At 42.9% G+C, this 16,226-nt stretch overlaps 1 protein-coding gene across 8 annotated transcripts in view; it reads right to left on the bottom strand.

Moving 5' to 3' along the window:
• Positions 1 to 16,226, bottom strand: part of smarcd3b (SWI/SNF related BAF chromatin remodeling complex subunit D3b) — a 31,432-nt gene continuing 15,206 nt past the window's right edge. For 2 of the 8 annotated variants that reach the window (XM_029457663.1, XM_029457659.1), the window contains exons 2-14: positions 14,772 to 14,971; positions 12,074 to 12,163; positions 9,818 to 9,860; positions 8,297 to 8,419; positions 7,956 to 8,081; positions 7,265 to 7,360; positions 4,716 to 4,844; positions 4,302 to 4,463; positions 3,914 to 4,011; positions 3,423 to 3,558; positions 2,976 to 3,098; positions 2,740 to 2,841; positions 1 to 2,632 (exon numbers count right to left, since the gene is read on the bottom strand). In XM_029457663.1, coding sequence (XP_029313523.1) covers positions 2,579 to 2,632; positions 2,740 to 2,841; positions 2,976 to 3,098; positions 3,423 to 3,558; positions 3,914 to 4,011; positions 4,302 to 4,463; positions 4,716 to 4,844; positions 7,265 to 7,360; positions 7,956 to 8,081; positions 8,297 to 8,419; positions 9,818 to 9,860; positions 12,074 to 12,163; positions 14,772 to 14,971 — 1,482 coding nt within the window. In that variant the 3' untranslated portion in view covers positions 1 to 2,578. The remainder of the gene's footprint in view (positions 2,633 to 2,739; positions 2,842 to 2,975; positions 3,099 to 3,422; positions 3,559 to 3,913; positions 4,012 to 4,301; positions 4,464 to 4,715; positions 4,845 to 7,264; positions 7,361 to 7,955; positions 8,082 to 8,296; positions 8,420 to 9,817; positions 9,861 to 12,073; positions 12,164 to 14,771; positions 14,972 to 16,226) is intronic. The other 6 variants (XM_029457660.1, XM_029457662.1, XM_029457661.1 and 3 more) reach the window with 6 other exon arrangements.

Raw genomic sequence — 16,226 nt, 5'->3', positions numbered from 1 at the left:
TATCATGGCATTTACAAACTTTGGCAAGCGCTTCTTTATTTACATCCAGGCTGTCTTGCAATGTCACAGCTGTTTTCCCTTTATTTATTTCTTGTTTTTTTATTTTGTAGAACCACCAAACAAGTTTTTGCTCATTACAGATATACAGTGTCGTGTGTATACTAGTATCTCCCTGTTGGTGACGCTCTGACAACAGTGTAAACGGAGACAAAGAGCACTTCCCGCTCTTCACAAACACATGCAGGGAGTGGGACACGCATGTCAACAAGTATGTCAGGGCTGGGCAACAGAAGATAGTTGTGTTAACATTTCTGTCGGGGTATTCTGATGCTGTGGCGCTCAAAGCTGGGGAGCGGCAGCTAGTTTCCTCCACAAGAGGGTGCAAGTGAATCAGTGACTGTATGACAACAATGTGAATGCCCTGGCCATACGAAGACAAATCACCCCTGGTCAGGACTAAGATACTACAAATGACTACTGTTTCTCCTCTAATGAGTGCAGTTAATATAACTTAGTCCTAGTAACAAAAACACAGTTCAGAAAAAAATCACACCTACAGTTAGTTGCTGGTAGGGCATATCATTTTTGGCAAAAGAGTTTCCACAAGGCATTTAAGTCTTTTGCTTGTCACACAGACTGCCAGCTTTTTATATGTACACATACTATCTCATCAGATGTATTAATAATGTCCATGGAGCATGCATAGGTCATCGTGAAATCATCCAATCACTTTTCGTGTATGCTGGGATTATAAAGATGGGTCTCACCCATGACGAGAAGAGAGTCCCGACAAAAAAGAGTTACAGCACAGTGCAAAGAAACCTAGAAAAAGGTTCCAGCTAGAAACTGACTGCTGAGAGAGAAGAAAAACCCTCCATCTGACATTACAACATATACATACAAGTCAAGTGTCATTAAAAAAAGTGTAAAAGGAGATCGGTGCAGATTATATCATGTTACAGCTACTGAGATTGAAAAGAGAGGGAGGTCTTTCTTTGTTGCAGCTTCTAGCTCCCACGATAGTTACGGGATAAACCCAAAATAAATCACCCCAACCCAAGATAGTACACAGAGGAACACTAACATTCCTGCCCTACTAATTCAAAACGCATGGAGCTCCCATAATGCACCATGTAACTCAGCCCCCCCCACTCCCCCAAATCCAACCCAAAACAAACACACAAATAGTCTGTCGGATACTGTACAGTCGGCCCTGTTAGGGGGAAAAAAACATATTTACATTCACATCTCTAAAAGAAAAAGAAAAATGTTTTTCTTCTTCATGTAACATAAAAAAAAAGTGTAGAAATGGACAAAATCCTCCAAGACCTGGGTTTAAGTGTTCATTACAATAACAGTTGTAGGGGTTGTTTACAAAAACCTGAGGCCTAATTGGCTCCAAAAGAAAACATTTGGGACTAAATCCTTATTTTATGACCACCTTACAAGGAAATGTTTTGCAATTTCTGTTTAAACCCAGGTGAGGAGTGTTGCCCACTTCTATTTCAGTGATCGTGTTCTCTTCTTCTTGTCGCAACCTTTGGTAACACCTTCAGGACATGTACTGGCAAAATACTACACAAGGAAGAGGCAGTGAGCGACTTTTGACCAATCAAATCAGTCGACAAGTCCCAACGTGTATAGGCATATTTGTCAGTTTGATTAAGGGAAGAAAAAAAAAGCTATTTTAATGATGATCAATACTTGTTTCTCCTTCATTATGATAATACTTCATCTAATACTGTTGTGGGAATTACTGTAATTACTGGCGGATAAAACTAAAATGAGACACATATGAGTAACTTAAACCTGAAAATGAATTAAATCCACGCCTCAGGTTTATAGATAGAATTGATTCCCTGCAACCCAATGCGTCACACTGTAATCTCGACTTTGCTGGTGTAATAAATCAAATCTTCGCTCTCCTAATGAGAACAAAACAAAGAAACACACGCAGTCCCACTTACAATCACGCAATAAATCAGCTTCAGAAACATCAAATGTGAAGACTCATCCGGAGCGCTGTGAAGACGTCGTGTGTACGCTTCATATCGGACACAGCGGCAAACTCTTTCGAATGCAAAAACACAAGCGGCGCGCGCGCGCGTGTGTGTGTGTGTGTGTGTGTGTGTGTGTGTGTGTGAGCGGCCGCTTCAGAGTTTGTCTCGACGTGTTTGTGATGTATTTACAGAAGCGGAGAGCACAATGTAGAGGATGTTGTGTTTATGAGGCAGGGATGCTTGAGGGGCTTGACCTCTGAGGGTGCAAGCTGAACACATGCGGTTAATGATGATGTCTTCACAGTGCTGCACAAAACAGGAAAAATATGCAGTACGTGCGTCGAGATCTGGGCTTCCATACGTGCTCACGTCGCTCCTGTCGTGAGAAAAAACCTTCGACTTTGAAAAAACCTCTGCGATTCCATTTTCGTTTACGACTTTTTTTTTAAGTTACCAACATTTTAAGAGTTATACGTTTTCACCGGACTACAGCGATGGCCTCACACACATCCAAAACACACACACACACACACACACACACACACACACACAGCTCTGAAATTCAGATGCCTCAGGGTTTAGGTGTTGCGGACAGCTAAGGCCTGTTCCAGCTCCTGTCTCCTCTGCTGGATCTGTCGAGGAAAGAGGAGAAGAAGAAATGAGGAATACGTCCATCCAAGCATCTAAAAGGCGGAGCTGGAGAGCTGTCGTGAAGTGAGTGTAGAAGACAATTCATCACCTTGCAGTAGAAATAGCGGCTGACAGCCTCCTGGGACCAGGGCTCGTGGTAAAACTCCGCCATTCTCTCTTCTTCAGGGTTCCCCACCACGTCTGTCATTAACTGCAGCCAATGAGAAGGAAAATCATCATTAATATTATATATCCAGCATCCCAGTTGTGTCTGTATGTGTGTGTGTGTGTGTTGTGTGTGTGTGTGCGTGTGTGTGTGTGTGTGTGTGCATATAAATATCGAACCTTAAGGTCTCGGCTCTGTGATTTGAGCCAGTCCTGGATGTAGCCCTTGGGATCTCTGGAGAAACTGAGCATGAAGTCCCTCTGGATCTTCAGCTGGTTGATTGACTCGATGGTCTCATGGATCTAAAAGAGGAACATCAGGAAAACTTCCTTTATTCATTCAATATTTTACTGTAACTCAACACTGAATACTCCATGTATCATGATAAAGTAATATACACGTTTAGTGATTAGTTTTCCTGTTCACACACAGCAACAAATCTTTCGTGTAAAAGTTCAAATGTGTCCGTTAAACAGAAATCTTGGTTCCACATTAATAGTGCTATATAATAGTATAATATATAATATAATAGTGCACTTTGAAAACTACTAATATATTCAATACGATTGGATGTTCTCACGAGGCACCTTAAAGGTGAATCAATCCAGTGACGCTGGAGAGCTCACCTTGTTGTCGAGTGAGGCGATCTCCTGCTGGTTGGCGGTGGAGAGGAGGAAGCTGCTCATCTGACCCTTCAGGGGGTCTTCCACCTCCACATCAATGTCGTAGCAGGCCGTCTTCTTCTGGTCGTTTGGATCCACGCTGACAGAGAGCAAACATTCATTTATGAATAAGAAAATCTTTACAGAACCAAGAGAGAGAAAACTTCTCTATGTTTATATATACACATTATTCTTTTTATTCTTATTCTAAAATGGAGCAACAAAATCCTATTTCCCCCCCCGGGGATCAATAAAGTATTTCTGATTCTGATTGGTAAAACTGCTGCCACATATCGTTCATGATGCCCAATGGTGCACGAGTTATTTTAAATTAATTACATTTTATTTCTAATTTAAATGATTCTATTTTTTGTTTAGTAATAAAGAGAATTGAAAATAGAAGAAAGACACAGTACAAGGGAACATGTGCTCGTAACTCGTTGAGGTGAATCTACCTGATGACATGGTTGATGACGATGGGGTCGGGGGGTAAGAGGAGGTTAGTGAGACGCTGAGGGATCTCGGAGAACTTCAGCCGAGGGCAATCAAAGATCTGGAGAGGAGGGTACAAATATATCTTTATTGTTAATACACATAAAATGTATAAAAACACATTTCACATGGATGCATATATAACTATGGACAGGCTCATTGATTCTGCTTAAAAAAAGATGTGGAGGCATGTGGAAGTGTTCAAATGAAACGGCACACTGGTTGATTTTACTTGAGTTAGATAGATTTCATATTACTCACGTTGTCCCAGTAATATCACATTTCTCAACAACGTGACATTAATATTTATGCGACAACAGTGTGATTTATAGCGCATAGAGAGTCCCATACCTGTTGGAAGTACTTGTCACAGTTGATGTATTCCTTGTCATGAGAGTCCTGCAGCTTGTTGGTCTTGACGTACTGCCAGAGGGCCTGGATGATGCAGGAGCGAGTCTGAGTGTGAATACCAAGCAGGCGAGCCAGCCGAGGGTCCAGCTTAAACTGGGGAGGCTGCGGAGACGATATAATCGCATTACAACACTTACAAGTGTACAACCGCCCACCTCAGAGCCTTTTACATCACCACATGATGACATCCTTATCATATTTCCCCGGCTTGGAGACGGATGTCAGGTTGGAAATGCTTTAATGCACTCTGAGATGTTTCTGTAGACCGTTTAGTGACGTGAGGCCTGCACGTTGTCAGAACAACGGCTGGTTTCATGGCATGGATTAGTCACAGAGACTGTGTGGCGCCCTCACCTGGTAGTCAAGCATCAGCAGCAGAGTGCAGCGCACGCTCACGTCTCCCGGCCTTTTCACCTGGAAGCCGTCCGTCTCCTGAGTGGTGGCCGTGCGGTGCCACTGTAAGAGCAAACCACCATACATTGACTACACACCCCAAACTGAGGTGGTTTATTCAGACAGAATGGTATTTGTTTCTTTGCTTCACACTTCATTTGCACTTTGTCAAACAGAATTGCTAATTCCTGCTTTAAAAAGGCATCTCATTCAAATTCCTATTGTAACACATAATCATCCACTTATCTACAAATTACAGATTATATTTTACACACTGTCTCATATTGTAAAAAATGTTTTTTAAGCAGCTCTAGTTCCTATAGAAACACTGTGAAAGTATCAAGATGCTTAATCCAAAGAGAAATGCTCACTGACCGTATTCAGAAACTGTCCCTTTAAATGAGCTTTAAGGACCTTTGTATGGTTGTGATGTCACAACTATACAATATATAGGTGGAAAGTGCCACTACTAATATGTCTCCTTTAACATGTACATATGTGCTAATTAGTTAGTATGCTAACATGTGTAAAGAAATACGTGTTTAGTGGCTTTTAAAGAAGCTGCAGACTGTTTGAAGCGCTACATTTGGCACAATTAACAAATGTACAAATAAGTCATGTATCTAGCAGCTTTGATCTTGACCTAGAGTGCAAAGCCTGTGGTGTTTTTTTTGAGAGGTTACATTTCTGAAAACTAGCCATGCACTGTGTGCTTAGAAACCAAGATAGCAATAGGTTAACCATTTGGCTGTGCAGCTGAATGTTATCACACTCAGCCCGGCCAAATACAACCATTTCCACAAGATTCTGTTTCATGGTCTTTGTGTTTATGTATATCAGAACCTCCTCTGTATTTAACCACAGATGGAATACTTTTTACAACTACTCAGAAAGTGAAAAGAAAAGCACTTTAAGCACTATCTTCAGCACAGTGGATTGGAGTAACTTGGCATGCAATACAGAATAATGTTGTCCTTCAACCAATGGCTGAATTAGAACAGATCAGGTACTGATTGTACCTCAAGGTAGAGAAAAATATTTTTTGATTGAAAATCATTCAAAGCGATGCACCTGAGTGCCTTGCCAAAATACCCCCTTAAAAGGAGGAACCTTGAGAAGTGGTAATTGTTTTCACTTTTGAACTCCTAAAGTGGGTTTTTTAAAGTCTCATTTTGTGAAGGCACAAAGTGAAGGGCAGCGAATGACTGTTTTTAATAAGTAAGCACTTGTCTTCTCCAGCTCTCACACCTACCTGTTACAACAACTGTCCTTTCTGTTGTTATAGAAAATCTAATTATTATTACTTTTATTTTGTATTTATCCAAAGGGGATGTAAAAAAGAGGCAGGTTAGTTGAGGTGAATGACGCTCGAGACTAGACTTCACAAAATAACAATTGTCAGTGAATGCCTCTCCTCTGCACGATGAAGCGGCCATCGCTGACCCTGACTGCATGGATGTACTGTCCGAGTCGCTGAGTTGTGCCGCGTACAAAAGCTCTTTATTACTAATGGATCTCAAATGAAAGCACTGACCTATTAAGTGACAAACAAGTTGTCTGGATGTGAATGTCTAAGAGACCATGACGAAGCTACAGTGCAGAGAAAATATGACTATTAACCTTCATGCAGAGAGATAATAAAAGTATCTGCTTTAGGAGGAGGTCTAATCAGGCAAACGTAAGTGTGGATGTACTGCAGGCGGTGTAAAGGAACTGAGCCATCGCTAGTGACATTAGCTTCACCTGTGATATCACTCACTTCTATCTGAAAGTAGAAGAGAGGAAAAGGTATAACTGCACTAATCAGCTGGTCTCAGGTTGCGTGCTTTAATGTGTATAAGAAAGAAGGATGAAGAATTGGAAAAGTGTTCAAACGTACAAGTCCTGTATGTGTGTGTAAAAATGAGCTCATCTGGATCAGCTGTGTGTCTCCAGCTGCAATCAAAGGTTTCCATGGTGACGGTGACTGATGTATGACTCCCGGGTGTCCTGTCCTTGGACTGTTCATTTCATAGAAATTAAGCGGAGGCAAAACTCTGCTTCCCAGACAAAAGCCGTGAGTCCAATCAACAAGGTTTTATCATCACAAGAGAGAGAAAGACCCGGGCGAACATGTTGATGTAGATTTTATGTTTGTGGTGTCAGAAATGTGGGAATGGGAAGCAGATTAGAGAACTGGCACTGTCCTCAAGAAATGTCTAAGATCTATGAGAGTCAATGCGGCAGCTTCTGGGCACTCGTGTCACTTTAAGGCTCGCAGTACCAAATGTGTAAGTCAAAGAAAGAAATAATAAAGAACAGAAAATACAAAGAGCCACAGCATGTAGTTCTACCACCACTGCTGAAGCTGACATTACTTCATTTAGAAACACACTGGTCATAATAATAAGCACTAAAAAGTCTGCAATCATTTGGTATAGCAGGTAAAAGTTTGATCAAAGTGGGCGTGCACTTCTAAAATGAGCCTCTTCCTTTTGTAGACAGTGTGCACCGGCCATGTTTGAACTAACCTCAACCAGGTGGTTGTCAGGACCATAGAGGTCTTTGTCCAGCTCGATCACCAGGCTCTTAAAAAACGAAGAGAACTTCTTCTTCTGCTTCCCTGGCTGTGAAATGGACAGAGAGAGGTAGTCAATTAATGTCTAAAATCAGACACACAAATGCAAAAAGCACACATTATTCGCCATGTCTTTGCTTATAGAAACGTTACTCGTCGGAAACCCACAAGAGGTCGCGTGAGATCAGAAGGAAAGCGAGACACTAGACATTCTCAAGGTTCACTTCCTCAGAGCTCAACCAGAAATATTTGTGGTTTGTGAAACCTAAATGCTGCGAGATGACGGCCTTGCTCCAGACTGCTAAGAACATCAGAGCTTTTTAAAAGCAAAGGTCCAAAACAGTCTCTCTTAATACTCACAGCGTCAGCCATTCATTTTAAATTCTAAGCACATCATCATCGAGTGGGACTGCTGGCCAGTAACGAGCCAGAGAGGCACACTCTCATACTCAATGGGAAGAGTATGATCATGAGGACACGCAGCTATTTGATGACATAATAGTACACCCTACAGAAGCTCATTATCATACAAACTCTTTAGTTTTAAAGTTATTTCACTTTTAAATTGGCTATGTATTAAATAACATAGGTATAAAACAACAAGTAAAACATGCACTGCATATTTTTACATGAATGAAACTCACGTCATCCAGCAACTTTCCCTCTACTCGCAGTTCCCACGATGCAATGCTGCCATCTGAGTCATCAGCGTCGGGTCTGGCAGGGTTGAAGGTGTTGGATATGTAAAGCCTCAGTTTACGCTTCTGCTGCTGACACAAGGGCACATAGAAACACCACAAATTAGACCTTCCACAAAATCTTGAATTGCAATTTCCTGCTGCAAGTGCTGTAGGTGCCCCATCTGATGGATGTTTAAAGGCAGATTAAAATAGTACTTTAATATATAATTGTTGAAGACAAGCAAAAAGCCAAAAAACGTGCAAATATGACAGTGGTTTATTGGCTCCTGATTTTTTTTCCTTACCTTCATTGGTCTCTTCAGAGCTTCCTGGATGTCCACACGTTTGCGCATGATGGTCTGGTCCAGTTTGCGCTCAAACGCCAGCAGATCCATGTAGGCCTGAGACTCAGGGACCAGCTCACGGATCTGCTCAGAAGGGGAGACAATCTCTTTATAAGTCTTTATATAATCTACATAAGATGAAGAAGTCAGATATTCTTCACGTATACCATCTGAATATCACTAAAAGGCTTAAGCAGATTAGCCGTGTGTTCTGCCTCGTCGCTACAGGGGGCCCGATGTCTTGTTTCAAGGGCATCTAGCCCCATAACATATAGTTTTGTTTCAAGGAATGATAATATATAGGATACCAGGACAGGAAGGAAAAGACATCAAGACTCGGTACTATTATGGCTGCACCTTTCCAACAAATATAAATAGTCCTTGATGCCCTGTGTCATTCAACCTGACATGCATCATACACCTGTGACAAACAACAAGTGAGAGGAGAGTACTGGACTAAATACCTTGTCATCCAATAAAGACTTCATAGCTCACAGTATATATGGAGTAGAAGTAACTGTGTGCATGTCTCTCTCAAACTGTTACCCAGCCCACCATTAATACGGTGGTCCACACCATCCTGGGGACACTGGGGGATAAAAATGAGATGCAGAGTGTGCAGCCAACCAGCCAGGACTCAGACATTACCATACCGATGAAAGTCCTCGGAGCATCAAGGGCTGCTGCTTACTTACCAAACTGTGCACACACACACACACACACACACACACACACACACACACACACACACACACACACACACACACACACACACAGTCCTGCACTTCGCTCCTTCTCCTCCCTCCCTCTTCTTCCGTCTTTCATGTTTCTTTCTAAATGGCTGCCTTCATTGTTCCCTCTCATTCCTTCTGTATCTCCATCTCCCTGCCTTTCACCGGGGCCGAGGTGCCGAGCAGACACAGGAGTGTGGCAGACATTCCCTGTCCCTGAATCATTATTGTGGAGTGGCGCCCCAGCCATGCCTACTGCTATCTCTCTGTCTGGGTTATGTTGTGGGATAAGACTTGAGACAAGACGCGCACAGTCTCCAGACCTCCATAGTTTCAGTGTGAAAGCCTTGTGTGTGCTGGCGAGGACGCGGTGAGGTTATTGTGCGGCACAGGGCCGACGACTGAGACAACGAGATGAAAATCACAACATCAGTCGGCACAGACTCACCTGTGGCAATTCTCTTTCACTTCTAACGTTCTACTTGAGGGTTTGTCCCTGCAACATCCTGCTGTCTACTCCCATTTCAATGAATAAGCCACCATCCAAATAACAGAATGAAACCCTAAAACCTGATCGCGCCCCTCATCCTCTCTCTCCTCATTTGGAAACGACACATAATCATCTGGCCCTCTGCGCCTTCCAGGAACCCCTGACATCAAAAAACAACCAGGATTTTTCATTTCTGCGCGCAAAAAATAACACACGTAAAGAACACAGAAACAAAAAGGTAAAAACAAATTGCAGCCTCACCCTTTGCGGAAGAATCTTGTCTGCCATTTTCCTTCTCTTAGCACTAGAGAGAGGGAGAGAAAGACGGAGAGAAAGAGGAAAAAGAGAGCATGTTACTATGGTGACTGATAGCGTAGCACCCGGGCCATCTGCTAAAATGCTGGGCCATATCCAGCACCCCAGCATCCCAGCTGTGTCTGTATGTGTGTGTGTGTGTGTGTGTGTGTGTGTGTGTGTGTGAGCATATGCGTGTGTATGTGCTCATGTGTGGTTTCTGAAATGCAGCAGCCCACCTGGAGAACGAGAGCCTCTAACAGCCAAAAAGGTGTCACATTACACACACACCTCTTGCCTAATACACAGACACACACACACACACACACACACACACACACACACACACACACACACAGACACCAACTCTTCAGAATCACGGGCCCCCCGGTGCAGCAGGACTCAGATGTTGACAAGATGTGTGTTCAAGAGCTTTTAGGAATGGTTTCACAGAGGAGAATGTAACTGTGTGTGTGTGTGTGTGTGTGTGTGTGTGTGTGTGTGTATATATTTTCATTCATGGATTCCTGGCATTTCCTGCTGTGTGATAACAACATTGTTTACCAAAAGCATGTTTTTTATACTTACCAGGGAGGGACTAAGAACAATGAGACAATCTGTGCTAAGTTGCTGCCGTTGTCAGAACTTTATTACTCGGTGACACTGATTACAAAAACAACACTTCGGCTTCCTTCTCTATTTAAAGATCCCTTAAATATTTAATCTGTGGATACATGTGATATGTGAATTCATGCGTAGGTTCTGCTCTTGGTGCCTGCAGAAGGACACTGCCTGTTAAACACTTAGATGGCACTACACTGCAAAAAGAGACAATCAAAAAAGTCAGAATAATTGATTTTTTAGGATTATTTAATAATATTTGTGTCATCGAAGATAAATAATCTTGCCCAATGGGAGCATTACATCAAAAAGATGTAAAGAAGATAAAGAATTTGAGAGAGTTAGATGAGAAGATAGATTGATACCACTCTGCTAAATATAAGGCAACAGCCTGGTTAGCCTAGCTTAGCATAAATAATGGAAACAACTAGCCTGAAGGTAACAAAATACACCTTGCACCAGATCTCAACTAATTAACACATAACATCTCTTTTGTACAGATTTAACAAACACGATGTATAGCTTTAGTGCTGCTGGTCGCTGGATCTTGTGTCCCACAACAGAGCCAGGCTAGCTGTTCCCCCCCGTTTCCAGTCTTTATGCTAAGCTAGGCTAACTGGCAGCTGGCCTCTTTCATAGCCTACAGGCCTGAAAGTGTATTGACCTTCTCATCTTACTCTCTGGATCAATGTGAAGAAGCACACTTCCCAAGAATGTCAATCGATTCCTTTCAAGGGGGGGGGGGGGGGTGGACTTTTGTAGTGGTCGGATTTCATTTTCTACTTTCTAATCTTTTGCTGACCTGATTTTGTTTGTTTGATACAGGAGGTGGGCGATATGGATGAAATCTTCTGTATCGGCCGTTTGTTTTATTGCGATATGAACATATATTGGGATTAAAAATGTTTAAAAAGCAGGAAAGAGAAAGAGAATAAAAAACAAATGGGAATGTCTGATTTTGGCTTATCCATAATACCTGAACAATCAAAGTGCATGTTGGTTAATAACAATGCCCTCAATGACCTAATAGAGCTATATATATATATGTAAATGTCTCTTTATATGGTATATGTATGTCGTCATCTTGCCCAGCCCTAGCTGATTGTACTTTTCTTTAGATTACATTATATGTTGTCTTGTTTGTAGAAGCTGATTTTTTTGCAGTGTAGAGAAATGTTCTATCACAGAGCACTGCAACGGTCTGTGAAGCAGTGTGTTACATCAGCATGCCAAATACTGAAACAAGCCTTCTGCAAGGAGAATCAAAAGATCCAGGGGGGGGGGGGGGGGGGTGCATTGCAAAGGAAAAGACAAACCTGCATCACAACAATCCGCCATTTTAAATTGTGTTTAAAGGGGGGGGGGGGGTTTGAGATTGGATTCTACTTTATGTTTCTGTTGTGGCTGAAACAAACTGTTCCCATCATGCCATGCTCCAGTCCAAAGCATGCACCACTACATTTTAGAGGGTGAACGTCTAGGCCTGAACGTATGGTTGGCCAAAAACAACTCATTCAGGGAGTGCTGGGCTCGGGTGAAAGGCTTAATAGACCAGAGTCATCAAACGTAAGAAAACGGACATGCAGCAGAATAAACTCCTACTTTGATCCGAGCGTGGGATCTGATTGTGGCTCTCTCATGTCCATCTGCCTCGTCGGGATCTCATTGGCTCCGGGGAATCCGACTGGCTTCCTAAGAATTGGTGAGGATTCGAAGGTTGTCCGATTAGAGTTGTGGCGAGACACACACTCACGTACGATGTCAGAGGGGGAACACCTGGTGGTTCTGGCTGTTTGTATGTGTTGGATGTGTGTTAAGTTCAAGGGTCTGTTAGTAGGTGCAAACTCTAAAACTCAGACAAGGGCAGGCACTGGGATGGGCGTGTAACTGCGTCCATGCACGCACAAAGTGCAGCAGAGGAGGAGCCGGGAGGCGTCCTGCTCGTTCCGAGGGACACGCTCATTCAACAAAGTTTCTCTGTGAACCAAAACAATCATGCTTCACACACACAGACAGACAATACACTGACAACGGACACACTGTGAACTTGTGTATCACAGGAGAAAGAGCAAACAGGCGGTGTGCGAGTTCAGCTCTATTATTCGGCTCTGAAGTGCGGATGTGGATGTGGCGTCGATAAAGTAATGTGCAGTGGGTTGTCAGGTGCAGATGAAGACAACATGCATGTTACTCACACCTTTTCCCTCGTTTCCAAAACCAAATCACAAACCTTTCTAAGCTTCCCCCCCCCCTACTACTGTCCAGCTTAGACCAGCTTCCCTAGCACCAAGAAAACGGGTTCATTGTCACATGAAGCTACAAATGTTCTCACGCAACCTTAAGTGTCCTAGGTAACCACGTGTCGTGAACAGCAAAGATTGTTTTTAAGGTTTCTTCAAGGACAAAGACCAACATTCATCAGGGCATTATAAATAATGCCTTTTATCAAGTTTTACATTTTTACTTTGAGTCTAATTTGAAACAAATTTCATGGAACTAAAAAAGAGTTTTGGCCTCAGACTTTGTGACGCAATACGAGAACTACAATAATAAGCTAAATATATATTTTACAGAACACTTTAAAGCACATTAGATAAATCCACACTTTGCTTTTAAGAAACTTTGTCAGACGCGCTATCTCAAACATTCCCTGCTACGTGACACACTCACCGTCGGGGTAAAAGCCTCTACATTAAAACATATGCTTTTACCTCATTGTACTTTGTGTGGTGCAGAAGTTTTACTAACACGTCTCCTCAAAATCACATCTATTTATAACGGCAAAAGGTTTTCTATTAACATGATGAGAAAACGTTGCGTAACCAAACGTGGCGCTGGTGTCAAAAGTCCGGTGCCTGCCACCTGACTATTAGAAATGCTGTGCTTCCTACAGAACGCAAAATGTTTCCGCATACGGGAAATTAGTAGTATATTACCGTAATTCCTAGGACACAAGGTTGAGTATTCATAGCACTTTATGCAAAGCCAACGGGAATCAAATCCTATTTTAGCAGCAGCAGCAGCAGCTTTGTGTAGGACGGCGTTTGCTCTGCAGAGCGAGTGTGGCTGGGACCATAAGGTCTCAATGACACCGCAAACACAGGTGGCCCTCCCTCAGCTGGCAGGAGCGGGTAGCTGGAGCATCAACTTAGTTTGCCAGAGGACACACACTCTCACAGAGCAACAGAGAGACACCTGGACGGGTCACCCTGGACCATCGATCAGACCCTCGGCAGCCAGCCGGGCCGCTGTGGGGGTTGAGGCCCAGACGCAGGACAACATTTCCCCTGACCTGTTCGACAAGCCGGCCTAATTGTAAGTGGATCAATCGTGCTGCAGATACTGAGAGAATGAAACGCAGAGAGACGGAGGTCCACCGAGTGCGCATATTGATCTCCTTTCTAATGACCATACATGCCACACACTCATCTCCTAACAGACATTCACTGTGTGTGTGTGCGTGTGTGTGTGTGTGTGTGTGTGTGTGTGTGTGCCTGGGATACTGATGTTCAGATCCTTTGTCAAGTAGCAGACAATAGATAGTACTAATAGAAGTACTAGAGCCTGAACGCCTGCAGACAACAGCATGGACAGCACATAGATAAGACCATGGGGCAAACTATACAACAAAGAAGACACAAGAGGAGCGAACAGAGGAGAAGCATTCAGTCACAGCAGAGGTTGGGATGGTGAGAAGTGGATGCACAGAGCGCTGAGCAAGGCGGTGGGGGAGAGAGAGAGGAAACAAAAGTTGAAATGAAAGCTGAACGGAGACACACAAAGCTTGTAGTTTCACTTCGCAGCAATATGATCAATGAGATCAAATTCTAGGAGATCACTGTATGTTTTCTAAGAAATGTTTTGATGCTGGTGGCGGTATGATACGTGTCTAGACTACTATACATTTATTATTTAACCCTTTTCATCCTTTAAAAAAAACCAAATGCGTTGTGTTGAATGTCGTCTTCTCACGGGACGCTGCATGCCCGTTTGCCTGCATGACATCAAGTCTAATATTAGCAAAATGACGAGTTCATTCTGGAATTGAGTGATCAGAAAGTAAGAACCTGCTAAAAGATATTGTGGTTGGGTGCCCAGCTCTTACTGCACTGCCTGCGCATGATTCCATTTCCATGTTTGGTTTGAAAGATCTATGCCAGACTAGTAAAGTTCAAAGTGTAACCACAGCCTCTTCGTGATCTCAACCGTTCCACACCAAAACAGACAAATAAGAAGTTCTGTACGCAAGCCATGCGGTGTTTTGGGGTAGACGTTGGAGGTCGACTGGATTCAGACTCACTTTCTGGTCCGGCCCTGGACGGCCTGCTGCTGCTGCTGCTGCTGGACCTGCTGGGAGGGGGCAGGCCTCTTACGACTGGGCTCCATCACCGGGGTGGGCAGGCCGGGCCGCACCGCCGGGCTCCCTCCGTACGGTGGGCCGGGGGGGCCCATGGGAGCTCCCTGGTGGGGCATCCTCGCTCCAGACGGCATGCCAGGACGCTGCGGGAGACAAAGCAAGAGAGAAGACGGGTCACACATATATGTAGAAAACATTCTTCACTGTGGCGGCTGATTAATTAGAATCACAAATGAGCGCTTCTAAAAATATAACAAAGGAAACGTTAGATCAATAGAAAGCGTTACGCATTTTGAACGAGTGAACTAAGGAGGATTTCTTTGGTAAACTTCATTTTATCTGACAAAGTCGAGCTGTCACATCGACTCCTGCCGCTGCAAACATGAAAGAGCGTGTCTAGTAAAGCTTTAAAAGATGTGCAATCCGTTATGGGATATGTTTGTGTTAGATAGTTGAAATTAGAGACCGACGTAAAGAAATATGGAGCATGTACTTTCATGCAACTTTTGAACCCTAACAATGTGAGTGAAATCAATCTGCCAGCGGTGCGAAATGAAGACAACATTTGTAAACTGATACTAGAGCGGTGATCTTCCTCGTTTAAGGATAATTAACTACGTTACACACACACTGAGAACAAGCAACATTGTTTCTATTGTATTTTCTCTCTTGTCCTGTTGCTTTAAGACAAAAATGTAAGAAAAAAAGGTTTGACGGCTGAAAAATTGAATAAATTAAAGTTTTTTATTTTATACACACACACACACACACACACACACACACACACACACACACACACACACACACACACACACACACACACTCCTCTTAAACAATGCAAACAGTGTCAGAGCCCACAGTTTCACGCCCCCTTTTGACGCCTGGGAACAACTGGGGAACTCTCACCTGTGCCTGTCACTCCCAAGGCAACAGCTGCCTCCCGCTTCAGCTCATTGTCTGAAACCAAATTGGGGATTGTGTGATACCAAGAAACGTATGTCAAATACATCATATTACTGAAGCTAAATGCGCTCTAACTGAAGATTTACTGTGACTTTAATACCTTTAATATCTTCTTTTATATATATTATATTAAAAAATATTTTTTCTCTCTCTACAAAACTCGTTTTAAGGCTTTATGTGCAAGAGAGTTGACAACGAATACAAAATTACATTTGATACATTACCCAGCTACAGTTGATCTTATGCTTACATGCTACATATTTTTACATAATTTTGCATTTAATCAAATTATAATCAAGCTAAATTGGGGAATTCTGATGATGGGCCCGTGGCTTACTTTTGCCCTGGGGCCACCTAGCAGGTTGATCCGGCACTGACTGCATCTTATTTCATTAGATCATCGCAGGGTTTATATATAACATCTGAAAAGTAACT

The sequence above is a fragment of the Cottoperca gobio genome, chromosome 20 (genome assembly GCF_900634415.1).
Source record: "Cottoperca gobio chromosome 20, fCotGob3.1, whole genome shotgun sequence".
NCBI lineage: Eukaryota > Metazoa > Chordata > Actinopteri > Perciformes > Bovichtidae > Cottoperca > Cottoperca gobio.
This window is presented reverse-complemented; position numbering and strand designations above follow the sequence as displayed.